The 17,122-nt window shown below is 40.7% G+C and overlaps 1 protein-coding gene across 2 annotated transcripts; it reads right to left on the bottom strand.

Moving 5' to 3' along the window:
* Nucleotides 1-14,109: 14,109 nt before the first annotated feature.
* Nucleotides 14,110-16,860, bottom strand: LOC147640537 (pentatricopeptide repeat-containing protein At1g11290, chloroplastic-like). Of its 2 annotated transcripts, none has more exons than XM_086812728.1 (4): nucleotides 16,629-16,860; nucleotides 16,452-16,540; nucleotides 15,935-16,098; nucleotides 14,110-15,830 (listed from the first exon to the last, which is right to left on the bottom strand). In XM_086812728.1, exons 1-4 carry the CDS (start codon nucleotides 16,756-16,758, stop codon nucleotides 14,303-14,305), a joined length of 1,911 nt encoding a protein of 636 aa, XP_086668854.1. In that variant the 5' UTR covers nucleotides 16,759-16,860; the 3' UTR covers nucleotides 14,110-14,302. The 2 variants fall into 2 exon arrangements, with proteins under 2 accessions (XP_086668854.1, XP_086668859.1); XM_086812733.1 differs by having other exon boundaries at nucleotides 16,452-16,537.
* Nucleotides 16,861-17,122: the final 262 nt, after the last annotated feature.

Raw genomic sequence — 17,122 nt, 5'->3', positions numbered from 1 at the left:
TAGGAGGTAAAGATTTAAGCTTTATGAAAACACCTCCCTTCCTACTGCAGGTCATCCCTGGACTTCACGGAGACTTAAGTAAGCTTTCTGTAGCCATCCTCTCCAGCTTTTATCCACTTGGGACTCTTACTTTGGGGTGAATCTGATTGTTGTTGATAGTATGCTTTCATAAGCATGGATAGGACTTGCAGGTTCTTGGAAAGGTATTGACATTGATGCGAGAACTTGTTGAGTATCAAGCCTTTCCTCAAGTACTGGACCCTCTGAAGTACTTTTGAAAATGGAATCTGAGTAGGCGTTGAAGAACTTGTAGAGGCCTCATGGAAACTAGAGGCTTTGTCAAAGTCTTCTTTTCTTAAGGGACATGCCATCTTTTGAACAGTTTTCGGAATCCAAATCTTGTGGGATGTTGGCAATGAAGGTATATCAATTTGTTTTTCCTTGTCTGATCTGGCATTAGGGTTAGCAGAAATTGTGACTGGCCGGCAAATGTGCTTGTGAATGATGAGGCTATAGACATCAATGTCCTCTTCGGCACCCAAATCCGTGTTACCATCGTAGCAACCTTGAGCTTGAAGAAGACGAGTTGGAATCCATCGAGAGATAACCTATGGTTTGGATTGATTTTTGTTGCAATAGAGCCTTCTAGGTTTTTATATAGTGGGTTGGTGGTTAAGAACTAGTGGAGAGGCTTTAGGGACCCACTTAAGGGTAGGCTGTGGTTTTCTTTGATGATGCCCTATTGGTAGTTGGTTTGGTATGGAGATAGATGCAGATGTGCAACTTGAAGATGAAAGAACCTTGTGGTGGTAAAGTGGATGTCGATGGGGAGGGAACGACATTGGATCGTGTCGATATTGAGACTTTGTTAATGCGGCATTAAAATGCTTGTTACTGGTCCAATGCATTTTATATGGAGGATAGTTCTAAGCAAACCAAGTGCTTTGGTATTTTTGACACTTATACTCTCTATTCTCATGTTTGACTTTTCAAGTTGAGGTTTATCCAACTGCTTCCATGTAGCAAAGAAGAGTAGATTATGACTAGCACTCGTGTCAAGCATAGCATTATAGAACACTTTACCATAGGGACTAGGCAATTCAACGGGTGTTTTGAGAGCTAGGATGTGATCCTCCATGTTGTCGATTACCTCTCCAACATAAGCTTGTGCAGTAGGTTCAAGGTTTGCTTCCCGACATTGTTGAAGTTTTTCCCATCTTTCCCTTGCCTTCTATTGGGCTTGGATCTTCTTTTGAGCAGCCCTTTCCATGGCGGCTTTCTTCTCATGAGAAGCACGTAAGGATCCTTCGTAAGGAGTCCATAGGATTTTTAAAACTTACTACCATTAAGGAAACAAACAGTGTCAACTCCGCCAAGAGTCTCAATACGTATAGTACCTTGTGAAGAACTTCACAATCCCTAAATGGTCCCTTTCCAGTATATTTGAGCTTTTTCTTTTCACTACGGATCCCATACATAAAAGTATAAGATCTCCTACCTCGATCTCCTTGTCCTTGAGATTTTCATCAAACCACTTCTTTCTTCGGTCCTTTTATGTCAGCATGTTTTATATTGCAATTTGTCTTTCCTTGTTGGTAAGTTATTCTAAAACAAACAACCACTCAATCAATTCATTACCATCAAGCTTTTCATTTACAATTACCCTTAAGCTAGGGATCATGAACTCCCAAGACATTACTGCCTCACGTTCATACACCATCTTAAATGGCGTGCAACCAATTGCAACTTTGTATGATATGCGATAAGTCCATAAACCTGTTGTGAGCTTAGAATCCCAGTCAGTGCGTCGAGCCTCAACAGTCTCTGTCAATATTGAAATAAGAACCTTGTTCTCACTCTCTGCTTGGCCATTTGCATGTGGGTAATATGGCATTGATTTATGGTGTGCGATCATGAATGTGTTGGTGAGATTTTTTATAACATCGTTGATAAAACGCTTATCTTGATCACTCACTAGCTTAAATGGACATCCAAAACGGGTAATGATGTTCTCATAGAGAAACTTAGCAGTCGCCATGGCATCCGCTTTTCGTGAAGCTCTTGTTTCAACCCATTTGGTTAGATAATCTGTGGCAAAAATAATAAAGCGTGCTTGTGTGCCACATGTAACAAGACTAATAGGACCAATGAAATCTAAGCTCCATTTTTCAAAAGGCTCGTCGACTCTGACAAGATACAATGGCATCATGTTCTTCTTTTGTGGCTTGGCACAACGTTGGCACTCATCAAAACCTTTTACAAATAGCGCACAATGTTCACACTCATCACAAGCTTTTACAAATAGCGCACAGTTCTTAAAAAGTGTTGGCCACCAGTAACCCGACTGAAGCACTTTCCAGACTGAATTTCTGCCACAAAATGTCCACCTACTACCTCCTATTGTGCTTGTTCCATGATCATGAGGTATTCGTCCTCCCATGGACACCGTCTAAGAATATCGTACTTACCTCTTTTATAAAGAGTCCCTGTAATAAGTTGGTAAGACGCACTCTCTTTTAGCAACTTTCTTGCTAAATCTTTCCTTAGTTCCTTTTCTTCTAGAGAACCATTAGCTAAAAAGTTAACGATTTTCTCGCTCCACTCTGAAATAGTCTCAACCTTGAATAGTGTAGCATCCGGTAACTCGTTATCAACTCCGATTGGTGCTTCATCATTAGGTATGCGTGATAGATAATCCACCACATAGTGGTTGAGTACTTTAGGTACGGTGAGGTACGGTACTGTACGCGTACGAGTACGTAAAGTACGCATCGAGATGAGTACTTTAAGTACGTTTACTTTTTTTTTAATGTGTATATAAAAAAACACATATTATAAATCATTCATAATTTAGCAACACTGGTACACAAAGATGCAAAAAAAACAACTGAACATACTACAAAGCACAAAGGCCAATAGCCATATGGCCGGCTCTCACTCATCATCATCCAAACCTAAAGATGAGGATGATGAGTAGTCTCCATCAGGAGATTCCCATCAGAATCATGTAGTGACTCCCGCTCCTCCACATCACCTGGTATCTCCTCAACAATGATAGAGGTCCCAGGTATCTCATCTGGAAGAGTCTGCATCTGGTGCTCTGGACCACCTCTACTAATCACTCTAGCGGCTCTCCCTCTGGCATGTTCACCACGAGTATACACCTTGGTGCCTCTAGAGATGGAAGGACGACTCTGCTGAGCTGAAGAAGTGAGGGAGCTAGTAGAGAGAGCTCGAGACCGAGCTCGAGTGACTCGTCTATCAATGGCCTCGAAATCTCTGTGAAGCTATCTATATATCTCCTCTGGAAGAGTCTGCATCTGGTACTCTGGACCACCTCTACTGATCGCTCTAGCGGCTCTCCCTCTGGCATGTGCACCACGAGTATACACCATGGTGCCTCTACAAGTGGAAGGACGACTCTGCTGAGCTGAAGAAGTGAGGGAGCTGGTAGTGAGAGCTCGAGACCGAGCTCGAGTGACTCATCTATCAATGGCCTCGAGCTCTCTGTGAAGCTATCTGTATGTCTCCTCCTGCTCATTACATACTATGTCGCTCTCCTCAGCATGTTGCTGGCTGCGGTGCTCAAACTCCTCAATATCAACCTATGAAGCATGTATTCACTAGTAGTTATTAGTGACTAATCACTTTAAGCTTACTATGAACTTTGAAGTATATCAGTATGTTGTAAATTTTTTTACATGTTTTGGTCTATCCATCTTTCGAAGATTCCGAATTAGTTGAAGGTTGGCTCTACAAAACACCAACCTCTCTAGTTGTGCCGTACTCGAGCGGTTTCGAATCTTCATGTGGATAAGAGAGTAAGAACTCCAATTTCTCTCACAGGCTCCAGAGGAACAATCCTTAAATCCACGAAGATTCAAGTCTTAGTTATAACAAGACTGCACCCTACACTCGTGACTCCAAAGCCGAATTTTTTATCAATATGTATTTTGTATTATTACCTGAGATAATAGCCGAAGTGCAAGGGCTTTTAGTTGAGGCTAATGGTATCCATGTGTCTCCCACCAATCAAGAGGCGTCTTACGCACCTCTGGCAGCATAGAAACACCGCGCGACTAGAGAATTCTCCAAGGTTATTGGAGTATCCTATCATCTCTCGATCAATGTGTACCTGCTGCTCATCGATCAGTACATGAATCATGTGCTGATCTCTCATGGATACAAGCGTCGTGTCCATGAAAAGATCTACACTCTTGTAGAGAGGATGCATCTCGAACATCATATAAACGTTCAAACCAAATACATATAAGCGAATCTGGTCTTGGAGGATCATATGATATCTTTCACATTATGAAAGTGAAAAATAGCCAATTCCTAGTGCTTCTTTCTAAAGAAAGAAGCTATGCGTGTAACATCCTCGATGATGGGCTTCACCCAACTCAAGCTCCCAATATCCTCCATAAGAAGATCCAAGGGGTGTGCAGCACAAGGAGTCCACACAATGCTTGGAAACTCTTCCTCGATCAGCGCACCCATCCTCTTGCAGTTAGAGGCATTGTCTGTTACCACTTGCACCACATTCTCTACCCCCATCTCCACAATAGCTTGACAAATGTGGTGGTAGATAAAATCAACTGTGATCCGCTCCCCTGCCTTACCTACATCAACTGCACGTAAAAAATAGGTGCCAAGACATGAAGAGACCAAGATATTTATTATGTGGCGCCGCCTCATGTCACTCCAACCATTTGAAATGATGATGCAACCAAACTTCTTTCAACCTTCTGTGATAGGTTGGAGAGAAGTCTCAATCCTCTCCTTCTCTTCCTCCAACATAGTGGTCCTCATCTTATTGTGCTCTAAACCTGTCCACCCATCCACATTGCCTACTGCTGCAACAGCGACAATCATCCTCTTCCACTGGTCTGTGCGTAGCACATTGAAAGAGATAATACACTCAATGAGAGTGCGCTCTATCTCAATCTCTGCCCTACGTTGTGTCTCCTTGATCCATGACATGGAGTGCAAGGAGGAATCAATGTTGCATTTCCTAGAAGGCTGCCCAATAGGTGTAGAAGAAGCAGGCACTTCCTCATCCTCAGAATTCCTAGCCCTCTTCCTGCTAGGTGCTGCATCTGTAGGCAAAGGATCCAACAACACATTGTCATCAACGATAGTGCTATGAATCTCTCTACCATGTGGAAACTCCTTGGGGTTCTCCCTTATAATAGCATCAACCATCTCCTATGGAATACTTGGGCACCCACCAATTCCCTTGCCCCCCAACTTTGACATGTGGCAGATGACCTATGTGATCGAGCTAGACTACTACAAATTACAATAACGGCACTTCCAATGACGAGTGCCTGAACCTGCTGATGATGTGCTGTTAAGTATGATGGTGTGTGCAACCCAATAAGGATTTGGTGCCTTTGGCATCTTGGACAAGCTGCAATTTACAAAAATCAATATTAGAAGCCACATTAGTGGGGCTGAATTTCTGAAAATAGAGGAATTCGGGAATGAAGATTGGAAAAAATACATTAAAAAGGGATTGTTCAAGGAGCTGAATTTTCCTGAAAATAAAGGGAATGATTGGAAAAAAATAAAAATACATAATTAATAGAGGTAATTTTTGAAAATAGAGGGCTTAGGGAATGATTGAAAATAGAGGAAATTTCTAAAAATTGGAATTTCTTGCATTGGGAGTAATGATTAATCTATTGTAAAATTAACTTATTAAGGGTAGGATTAGTTTAATTAAGGGTTGAGAGAGAGAGAGAGAGAGAGAGAGAGAGAGAGAGAGAGAGAGAGTCTATGTGTCATCAATGATCATTCATGAGAGAGAGAGAGTCTAGAGAGTACTAAGTAGAGAGAGAGAGAGAGAGAGAGGGACACCTTAACTAATAAGGCTTAGCAACCCCTAGTACTGGACAGCAAACGGGCACTAGTACAAGACCCGGGAGCGCACAGTACAGTCATAGTTGTTTCTCGTACCGGTACGAACCCATTCATACTGTACGGTACAGTACAACATTGCAAAATTTTGGTGCAGTTTTTAATAGCAATTAATAGCTTGAAGATCTATTACAGAGTTGTTGCAATTAATTTTCTTGCAAATTTGAGTGCAGAATTCAAGACCAGTGTAGAGTTATTGTTGAAACTACAGTTTTATGCAGATTATAGTTCTGTGCAGATTATTGCAAAGTCATTGTGTAGATATACAGTTATGTTTAAGATTTTAACAAGTTTATGTTGTAGAATTATAAAGATTTCAAAGAAAAATTTATATTGGAACAATAACTATGTACTCTTTGAAACTTTGAAGAATCTTGGTGCAGATTTGTAAAGTTTACAAAGGTTTCATTAGATTTCAAATATTTGCCTAAAAGAGTGGACAACACTATTGTGGTGTAATTCTCATTTTAAGAAAGTGTATTGTTCTAAAGATCTTGTGTAAATCAAACCTATGGAGCAGATATTTGGAGTGCAAACATGGTGTAAATCTTTCAATCTTTTGCTGTTCTTGGTTAATTTTCTGTAAAAAACCAGTACTGTGCAAAGAAAGGATGCTAAGAAATAGATCAGAGTGAAGATTTCCTAAGCTGCTTGGTAAAGAAGTGTGTAGAGTTTAAATCTTTTGTAGAAGTGCAGTCTTATGTAGTTCTTATTGGAGTTTTGGAACACATCTTGGTGCAAGAGAGAGCAAGAAAAGCTATAGTTTCTAGAAGGCATTAGTATTTCAAGCTTGACAAGGATAATAAATGCAACAACATTCTACAAGTCAGCAATATAGGGAAGTTTGGGCCACTAGAAGAGAGTGATGTTGCTAAGTTTCATTGAGTATCACTCTGCAGAGGTCACCTTGATTTTCCATGCATCATCGCCTTGTTCATGTAAGGCTCAACCCTGAGAAAGACCTTTCACTGCAGTGGTCACTATCCACTATTTATTCATTTGGCATATTTTCAACCAAATCTTCATCTAGGTCATCAAACACCTTACCCTTCATCTGATGTTAAGGATGCAGCCTCATCTTCTAGCTTGTAAGTTTCCATAAACATAGCAGGCACAGAAGAAGGGAGTTTAGGGTCTAAGCATAGTTCAATGCTAGGCTCCTATACATCAACAACACTCAGCTCCTGGTTAGCTTTTGACCATCAAAGGAAGGTGGCTCAATGCCAGAGTCTTGGTTATCGTTGGGATAGGAGATGGCCTAGTGGCCACCTATTGTTCATTAAGCCCAATGCTCAACTATTGTTCATTAAGCTCAGTGCCCACCTGTTGTTCATCAGTGGAAGGCATCTCAGAAGATCGCGGACTGAAGGATAAGTTGAAGCGTTCTTTTGTTATCTCTGGCTATTGAGTGGAAATAGAACAACCTCCATAGTAAGCAAGCAAGAGTTCACTATGTTTAACTTAGCGTGCAAGCAAGCAAACATTCATTTCACCGAATTCAACTCAAGCAACAACAAGAAAACATTCATTTCACCAAACTCAGCTCGGCTACATTCATCATTGATAGTGGTCTCTCACACTTTCCCTTTGATCCAGGTGGGAGATTGCTTAGCTTCATCCTCATCAACAATGGGAGGCCCTCATCCTTTCCATTCGACCCTAGGGGGTCATACGCTTCATGTTATGGTATTTGGGTCTTCCATGACAGTGCCTTGGTCATGATTTTTGGCTTTCATAGCCTTTGTATATATTTGATTTTTTGTATGACCACCCTTTGATTTTGAGGACGTAATCATTATAGAAGGGGATGGTTTGTAATGAAGCAACAACTTTAGATTAGGTTTAGGACCTTGGTCATGGGCTTAAGTATAAAAGGGGGCTCATAGACCACTATTCTACCTTTTGATACTTTTGATCATATGACTCTTGGAATGTACTTTGGAGCCTAGAGCTACCATACCTTGGCTTATGGAAGGCTATTTCCATCCTTTGGTAAAAGGCTAAATCACTTAGGCATTGTATATGATTTCTTGCTAAATGCATGTAAATCAATATATTAATTTGTTTCAAATCTCAGCTTATGGTCACTTCATTTCAAATGCTCTCTCTCTCTCTCTCTCTCTCTCTCTCTCTCTCTCTGAAATAGGGTTAGTAGAACGCACACACACACAGTGTAGAAGCTCAAGGGAGCACACAGTGAGATGATAGATAGATAATGAAGGTGTGTTGTACAAAGATGATAACTATACCCCAAGATGGGTGTATATTAACACGGGAGAAAGGGAAAAAATACCCCGGCTAGTTCTAGTGTGTTCACACACATCACTACCAAATATGGCTACAAATCCCCCATGGAGTGATAATGTGATAAGGGGTGAGCTAACACTAGAAGTACAGAGATGTGCTAGGCTCTTTAGATTATGATAGGGAGCCCAGACTAGTCCCCAAAGGGAAGCAAGTTTAACGCTTTGCAAAAAGCTTCAAACTTTTCTCGTGAGAGAGCCTTCATGAACATTTGCCACGTTGTCCTGTGTTGGCACATAAGCTAAAAGCTGATTTCCTTTGCAAAGCATCTCTCCCTAACATAATGATAGTGCACCTCAATGTGCTTTGTGTGAGCATGAAAAATTGGATTCCTCTCGCAATTGCCATAGCGCTCTAACTGTCAGTGAAGATGGTAGTGGCTAAGGACTCGCTAATACTCAAATCAACAAAAAGTCACCTTTGCCAAACACACTTAGCCGTAGCTATATAAACGTTGCCCTGTACTCAGCTTCACAGCTAGAAGTGACCATAGTGGGTTGCTTATTGCTAAGCCATGATATACACGAATCACTAAGGTGAAAGCAAAAACCATTTGTGGACACTCGTGTGTCAGAACATCCAGCCTAGTTTGAGTCTATAAATGCATGCAACCGTGATTTACTCCCCTTGGGATAAAATAACCCAAAGTGCTTAGTGCCCTTTAGGTAATGGAATACCCGTTTTACAAAATACCAATGCTTTGTGCCTGGGCTATGCATAAATCTACTGAATATGGAGACCACATAATGAATGTCAAGCCTCGTGTTACACAAAAAGATAATGCATCCAATAGCTTCTTGATACAAGCTAGCATCAAAGGGTCACTTGCATCTTCAAGGCTTAGTTGTAAACTAGGCCGGCTTCACAGGTGTAGCCACATATTTACAGTCTTCAAGATTGAACCTCTTCAAAAATGCATCTATGTATTTTCTCTGTAGCATAATAATGCCATTATAAGGCTGCCAAAACTCAATGCCCAAATAATATTGCAATGGTCTAAGATCTAACATCTCAAATGACTTCTCTAAATTAGCTGTAAAAGCTAAAATATAATCATCATTAGGGCTTGTGAGCAACATGTCATCAATGTATAACACGATGACCAATAAAACATCCTTAGTCCTCTTAATATAGAGGGTACTGTCAATTGAGTTGTTACAAAAACCCTATGCAACTAAGTATGCATGTATCTTTTCGTACCGTGCTCTCTCGGAGCCAACTTAAGACCATATAAAGCTTTTAATCTGTATACTTTTGATTCCTAACTTTTATGAACAAAACCATGAGATTGAGATACATAGACCTCCTCATGCAAATCTCCATTCAAGAAGGCAGCTTTGATATTCAATTAACGTATATTGCAATCTTTATATGTTGCTAATGTGATGATACTCCGCATGGTAGTCATATGACATGTGGGTGAAAAGGTTTCACAATAATCAATGCATGTTTCCTATGCATAACCCTTTGCAAACAAGCCTTGCTTTGTATCGCTCACGACACTACCTTCAACTTTACGTTTAAGCTTGTAAACCCATTTTGTGCCAATGGCCTTGGTATGAGGCAAGTCTACCAAATCCCATGTATCATTTTTTAAGTATCGAATCATACTCAAATTGCATAGCATGCATCCAATTTTCAAATTCCTTTGTTTCATCAAAGGCGACATGTTCCTCTTCATTACATGTACCCCACAAAAATACATTTAACAGCCTTATTGTCAAGCTTGTTGTGAATTTCACTTAAGCACAAGTGCATGCGCAAGACAACTAAAAATGCGTAAGTGAGCCAAAGAGGGATTTGTGTCATTCCAAGCTTCAAAAGGTATATATGTTGCACACGTGACTGCTTTTAGAAAGAAACCATGAGGTAAGTCCTGACTTTTGACCATACAACGTGCCATCTCCATGATAGACCTATTTATGCGGTCAGCTCTCAATACATTGGTGTTTTATCCCCATGATTAATCATGTATGCATGAAACTCCTTAGACATATACTCCCCCCTCGATCAATACGCAGGGTACCAATCTTACATGTAGAAACATTTTCAACCATAGTAGCAAAAGTGCCTAAAGCACATAGAAACCACTGATTTCTGTTTCAATGGATATACCCAAGTATATCTAACATAATCATCAATAAATGTGACAAAATAGAGGTATTCCCCAATAGATGGTGTCCTCATAGGACCACGTGGATATATCAGTGTGGATAAGCTGTATTTGATAGGGGCTTCAAGATGTGGCAGCTTAGACATCATGTCATGCTTATACAAACCGCAACAAACTACGAAGTTCAAGTGACCAAAGCATGCATGCCATAGCTTAGCATCACCCATTTCCTTTGTGACAGAAACTATACATACACCATGATTGTTTGTCTTTGATATGCATCTAGCTATAAAGGCCATAAGAAGCAACAATTGTATTGTCGTTCACTGCGATCATAGAAAATACATTTGTCATCCACAAACTGAACCACTAAGCCAACATTAGTAATGGTAGAGATATATAACAAGTTCTACTTTATCCCTACTAGTACATATAATAAATTTGAAAGCATGATTGTTTCATCATTTACAACAATGAGAAAAATTTACCAACTCCTTTTACATGATATGAGGAGTTGTTTACACATGTTACAATGTCTTCCTGTGGAGCAAATTCAATTGATGAGAACAAACTTCGATGAGAAGTGATGTGCTTACTAGCACGATTGTCTAAATATAAGACGTGTATATTTGTAAAACACCCATGCATACATCCTTATGCAAAGGGCTCAAGACTGCATTGCACAATGAAATCCCAATCGCCATGTGCATAGTTTGTATATTCCTTGTTTTCTACATAAGATGTTGGTGCATCAGCTACAACCATACTTGAGTCTTTTTGTTTCTCCTTCTCTAGCTAATTCCTGCTCTCATTAATGTAGTGACCAGGTTTCCTACTATAGTTGCATTTGCCTTTTTTCTTTGACTTGTTGTCCTCCTTGTCTACAGTCTTGCCCGATAACCCTAATTTTGCCTTATAACTACCATGAGGAAAGGATTTACCTTTGCCTTTTTATTAGCTAGCAATCAAAAGCCTGATCTCCTATATGCATAATAGATCTGTTTTTCCTAGATTGCTCTTCTTGCAAGAGCATAGAAACCAACTCCTCAAACTTCAAGGCATTTGGATTACCTTTCATCTCATGAGTCTGATGGTAGAAGCAAAACCTTGATACGAGTCCAGCAACACATTCAAGACAGCAGGCACCGATGAACTATTAGGATATACTTCATCAACACTAGCCAACTGCTCCTTAAAATCCTTGATTTTTGTAAGGAAATTGTCCATAAAGTCTCCCTCATCCATATGCTTGCTTGCGTACGTAAGCAACGCGTGCTTCATTATGTACCTGGTACAATGACGTAAGTGCATCCCAAGCATGTTTACCAATCCTTTGCATGACCCAAAGTGAGGAATGATACTCCTCATAACTGACAAAGCAAGCAACACATGTGTCTGCACATCTCTTCCGTCCCACTTTGTTTGTTCCTACGTAGGACGTATGCAATGCTTTGGTAATGTACCATGTGAAACTAAGTCCGTTCCATGTCTGCAGATGTGCCTTCTACATCATGTTCATCACAGGAACCAAGACATTTCTTAGTACCAACCACAGCATTCCACAACCCTTTGGCTACACATGCCGCATCATATAGGACCATCATGGGTAGTTAGTCTGGTCAAGCTTATCCTCAATGGATAACATCTAAAATACATCAGTGTCTGCCATTTCTTATAATACCCAAGCAAGTAATCACACAACCAGCAAAGTACTGAGTGCTCCTTTGATTCAACCAAGGTGGCTGCTAAGAAGGCCGCGGATAATGGAGACCTGCAAGGTGTATGAAAGAAATGTAGAGTAAAGTGAGTAAAAATTTTACTCATAAGATGTAGAGATCGATGTCGCTAAAGTGTAGCCTGTAGACAAGATCCGTTGTGGTGAGTGTCCTAAAGAGGGAAAAAGTGCCTTGGTTGGGTCCTAGTGTGTTCACACACATCTCTACCAAATATGGCTACACTCTCTACATGTTGTGCCTCTTCAATTCAAGAAACCCACTCCACCTTGTCCCCATCAGCAGAGGCCTCAAATTTTAGCATAGATGATGGGGTCACCCTTTCGCAAGCTATGAGCAAATCCCTGAGTACAACAAGAACCAACTAAACCCTTTGACCCTTCTCCTTTAAAAAGAAAAAATACATGCTTACAAATTAAACTTTGCCTTGAAATACAACGCACTATGGGAATCTAATCACACGAATCAAAATCACAAATCTATGGTCTTATGTTTATTAGAACAAAAGTATTCTTCCCAAGAAAGACATGGTCCTTGGGTCTTGTAATTTTTGGAGAGGATGTGTACCAAATCTCCATCCAAATGAAAGTGTGGTTATATTATATGCATGTATTCATATATATAATTCTACACACATATTAATTATACCTATCCCCATAAGGAAGTGTGTATGCACTTTTGTTATCCATTAATGGAATTTGGGGATTACAAAGCTTTGAAATCTATTTGTTTAAATGAAACACACACACCACTAAACTCAAATTGTTGAATGCACATCTCTAATTATAATGACACGTCTATTGTTCAACATAACATTGCACGGTGCACTGGCTAACTAGCAAGTTCCCTCTTTTGGGGAGTGTGCTCTTGTGAATTTGACTGAAAGACCTCCATGGTCTTCATTTCGTGTGTTGTCTCATAGCTCATTTTGGTCATAAATAGACATTAAAATAAAGCGCTCTCTCTCTCTCATTTCATGTGCATGCTTGCATCACTCTTTTACTATGCTACCAATAGTATCATTCAAGTTTTGACAAGATTTCAACATATTTAAAATACTTATATCATGCCTTCATACCATAGACGTTAGAATGGATTTTCCACTAGATCAAATACTGACTATTTATGTCATTTAATTAGCTTTAGATACAATGAGAAAAGATTTACCTCGTAATTTATGGTTCAATTATTCTTCTATTGGTCATTCAATTGTAATAGTTTCGTTGGTTCAGCTTTGAAATCCAAGGATATGCTTTAAGAATGTGATATTCTAGCAAAGTGCTAAGACAAAAAAAAAATTTACATTATCCTATTTTCTAGGTATTTTTCAAAGGGGGGAGTTTCTTCACACTTAATGCTCGCTAAATCATGGGCACAGTAGGACAATATATATAGCCAGATGCATAAACTACTAAGCCATAGGACAGCACTGGACTTGTACCTGGGAGCTCCCAGTGAGGAGCCAGATGCATAAACTGCTATGCTATGTATATATATACATATATATATATACGTATATATATATATATATATATATATATAGAGAGAGAGAGAGAGAGAGAGAGAGAGAGAGAGAACAATTAAACGTAGGGACTAAGTTAATTTGATTAATGCTCACCTTTGCAACTTCCGAGTTTCCAGGACCATACTCTATATACCTGTTATTTCGGATTAGGCAGACTGCTCCAAATTTGTATCACTTTCACCCAGACGAGTGAGACCTTTTAGGGACATCCAGAGTTCCTATGTGAAGTGTAAGAGACTTCCAAAAAAGTTACAGCCCTACTGTTGCTGTACACAAAACAACGGAACAGCAGAATTCTAAATACTATTCTCTGACACAACGGACATGGCTAGCCAGCCGAAGAAATTGGAGAAGGTAAAGGAAGAAGCGAAGAGAGGAGGAGGAAGGGGGATACATGGGAAGGGACAGGACGGGAGGGGGGTGGGTTGTTGCAACAGTCAGGGTCGAAGGGTTCAAGAGCAAGCTAGGCAACTGAAAATAAATCCAAGCAAGGTAGGAAGAGAAGGAAAGGAACACTTCAAGTAACCGTATGTAAAATTACAGTGTGTGCGGTACATACTGCTCTGACTTCCTGTGCTCAAAATAAGTACGTCTGTGTACAAAGTGGTGATAATAACTACACAGCTGATACGCAAACCTACCCAAGAATTCTTACTCCTATGGAGAAAGAAGGAAAGCTGGGAAGCAAACAAGCAAAAGCTGCGTTCATATATTTGACAAAATCTGAGACGCTTGTTGTGCTTCCTCAGCACTGCCACATCTCTCGAACATATCAACTAAGGCCTTTCCTACAACTGAATTTGACTGCAGTCCGCAGTCCGTAATGTGGGCATGAATCTGTTCACCCAGTTCTAAATCTGTATTGCCAGAACATGCTTCTAGCATGCAAACAAATGTTTCCTCGGTTGGCTTGATACCCTCCTGAAGCATCTGTTTGAGAAGTACTAAGGCATCATGACCAAGTCTCTGATGAACATATCCACCAATAATATGATTCCACATCACTAAAGGCTTGCTTGTCCATTTGTCAAACACTCCGCGTGCCTCCTTAAGTTTGTTTAACTTACAATACACATCAATAAGGGCGCTTCCAATGAGGGGATCCAACTTCACGCTCCCCATAACACAGGCATGTATTCGCTTGGCCTCATTTAATGCTGACGTGCTACAGCATGCTTTCAGAAGTGGCACAAACACCTCACTGAGCCCAGTAGCTTCACGTTGCATTTCTGAAATTAGTTGAACACCGTTCAAACCATGCCCAAGTTGTGTGTATCCTGTGATGATAGCATTCCATGTCCCTCCATCTCGATGTCGCAATTTGTGAAACACGGAACGCAAGCCCTCCAGGCTTCCACATCTGGTGTACATGTCCATGAGTGCATTTGCAACAACCAAATTGGTGTCATACTGACTTTGGCTTGTCTGGGCATGAATCAGCTTGCCATGTTCTAGGTCCCCTGCATCAGTACATGCTTTCAGAATAGTCACAAATGTCACATCATTTGGCTTCAACCTATCCTGCTGGAGCACCTGGACAAGTCGTAATGCCTCTGGAATGCGCTTAAAATGAGCATACGAGGAAATCATCGAATTCCATACCACTAGTTCTCGCTTAGGCAACCTTTCAAACACCTTGCGAGCTTCCTCAAAATTCCCACATTTGGTATACATGTCAATAAGAGCACACCCAATATTGACATTGGTGGCAAGCCCATGATCCATGATGCATTTATGTATTCCCTTTCCCTCATCCAGAGATGGAATAGCAGCACATGCTTCAAGAGCGGCTACAAAAATATTTTCTTCTGGTTTCAAAGATGACTGCTGCAACATTTGATGATAAACTTTCAAACCATCTTCGCCTTTACCAAGCTTGGCATGTGCTGTAATCATTGCACTCCATGTGTAGACGCTTGGGTTTGGAACCTTGCCAAAGGCTTCAATCGCTTCTCCTAAGAGCCCACAAGTAGAATACAGCCGAATAAAGAAGGTCCCCAAAAAGGTATCTGACTCCAGATTATGATTCTTGGTCAAGCGATGTAATTCTCTTCCTTGTTTCAAGTCCTTCCTTTTGATAGCCTCCTGCAGGAGGCAAAGGAGAACATTGCTTGTTATTTCCATTCCTTGCCTGTCCATTTTATCCACTATCTCCATTGCCTCATCGAACCATCCCTCTTCGCGGAGTTTAGTCATAACTCCGATATTTCCAGAAGAGCCACTGTTGTTAATCCTGAAGAATATAGCAGAAATATAAGCTACTATACATAAGTAACAAAACAAATAAAGAAAAATCTACAAAACAGCCCATCCTGGATATGTGACTAGGAAAAACACCTGGGACGAGGGGTTCTTCTTGGAGAAACACAATTGACAACATCAAAATCTCGCATCAAAGATGCTGGCTGTGGTCGATGAGGGTAGGCCCCAGTATGATGCAAAGCAACTAGTTGTTCTCCCATTGAGAATCCATCGCTCCATGAAGCATGCTTTTCTCCACCCTGATTTTTGCAGCAAGCATGGATTAGCCTTAAAACCCCGCGCTATTGAGCTATGAATAGACTAAGTCAGTTACATAGCACTTTGAACAAATATATACACACAGTTTCTGCATTCAAATTGGATTACAAGGCATGCTAGAAAACTTGCGTATGTGTATCTTCACATGGCCGTTACATTCACGACACTTCCAACACATATACACACTAGGCATATGCATTCAAATGTCAAATGTGGTCACACAAGGCATGTAGCAAAAGTGAACCCACAGCTCCCCCCCTCCTCTTGATGAGATATGATGTATCCCACATACAAACTCAATGAAGACAGGACATAGAAGAAAAGAAAGGCTTACTTTCTGAGACAAGTTGTCCCACCATTGCAGAGGGTTTGTGATGAGCTTCAGCCATGATGACGAGTCTTCACATGTGGAATCCCTTTCTGCTGTGTGCAAGATAAATCTTTTAAACAGAAATTTCACTTCATTCGGGTTCCCTCTGAAGCCCATAAGAAAGAGGAGAAATGCGCTTACCTTGGCCTCTGTTAGAGATGGTGCTGCAGAGCTGCCGCCCGTGCTGGCTCACAACTGCAGAGCCCAGATCGTGCTGCTGGGCACAGTACAGGCGTGTTCGAAACCTCGTTCCGCCTCGTGCTGCATACATGTTGCCCTAGTCACTCACGTCCCGATAGCTGCAGCTCTAGGCAGTACTAAGGCCATGGATGATGGTTTTAGCTTCACAACCACTTTGGGGCATGAACATTTCCTTTCGTACATTTATTCTAAAGTTCATGTGAATCTCCGGGCATGGGCGACCCAAAGGTGGCCAGTTTGAACCCCACTAGAGATATAGAAATGAAGTTGTCTCAATAGACTTGGATGCAGAGTAGTGAGAGTTGTGCTTTGATCACGCCATCATACAGTATTATTAGAATGCTCCTTGAGCTCAAGAGAACACGGACACAGTCAACTGTAACGGCATTGAACTAAGAACTCCCTCGGTAGCTACACCTTACCTCGTCGATGCT

The sequence above is a fragment of the Cibotium barometz genome, chromosome 2, assembly GCF_041138505.1.
Source record: "Cibotium barometz isolate CiBa-2024 chromosome 2, ASM4113850v1, whole genome shotgun sequence".
In the NCBI taxonomy this organism is placed as follows: Eukaryota; Viridiplantae; Streptophyta; class Polypodiopsida; order Cyatheales; family Cibotiaceae; genus Cibotium; species Cibotium barometz.
This window is presented reverse-complemented; position numbering and strand designations above follow the sequence as displayed.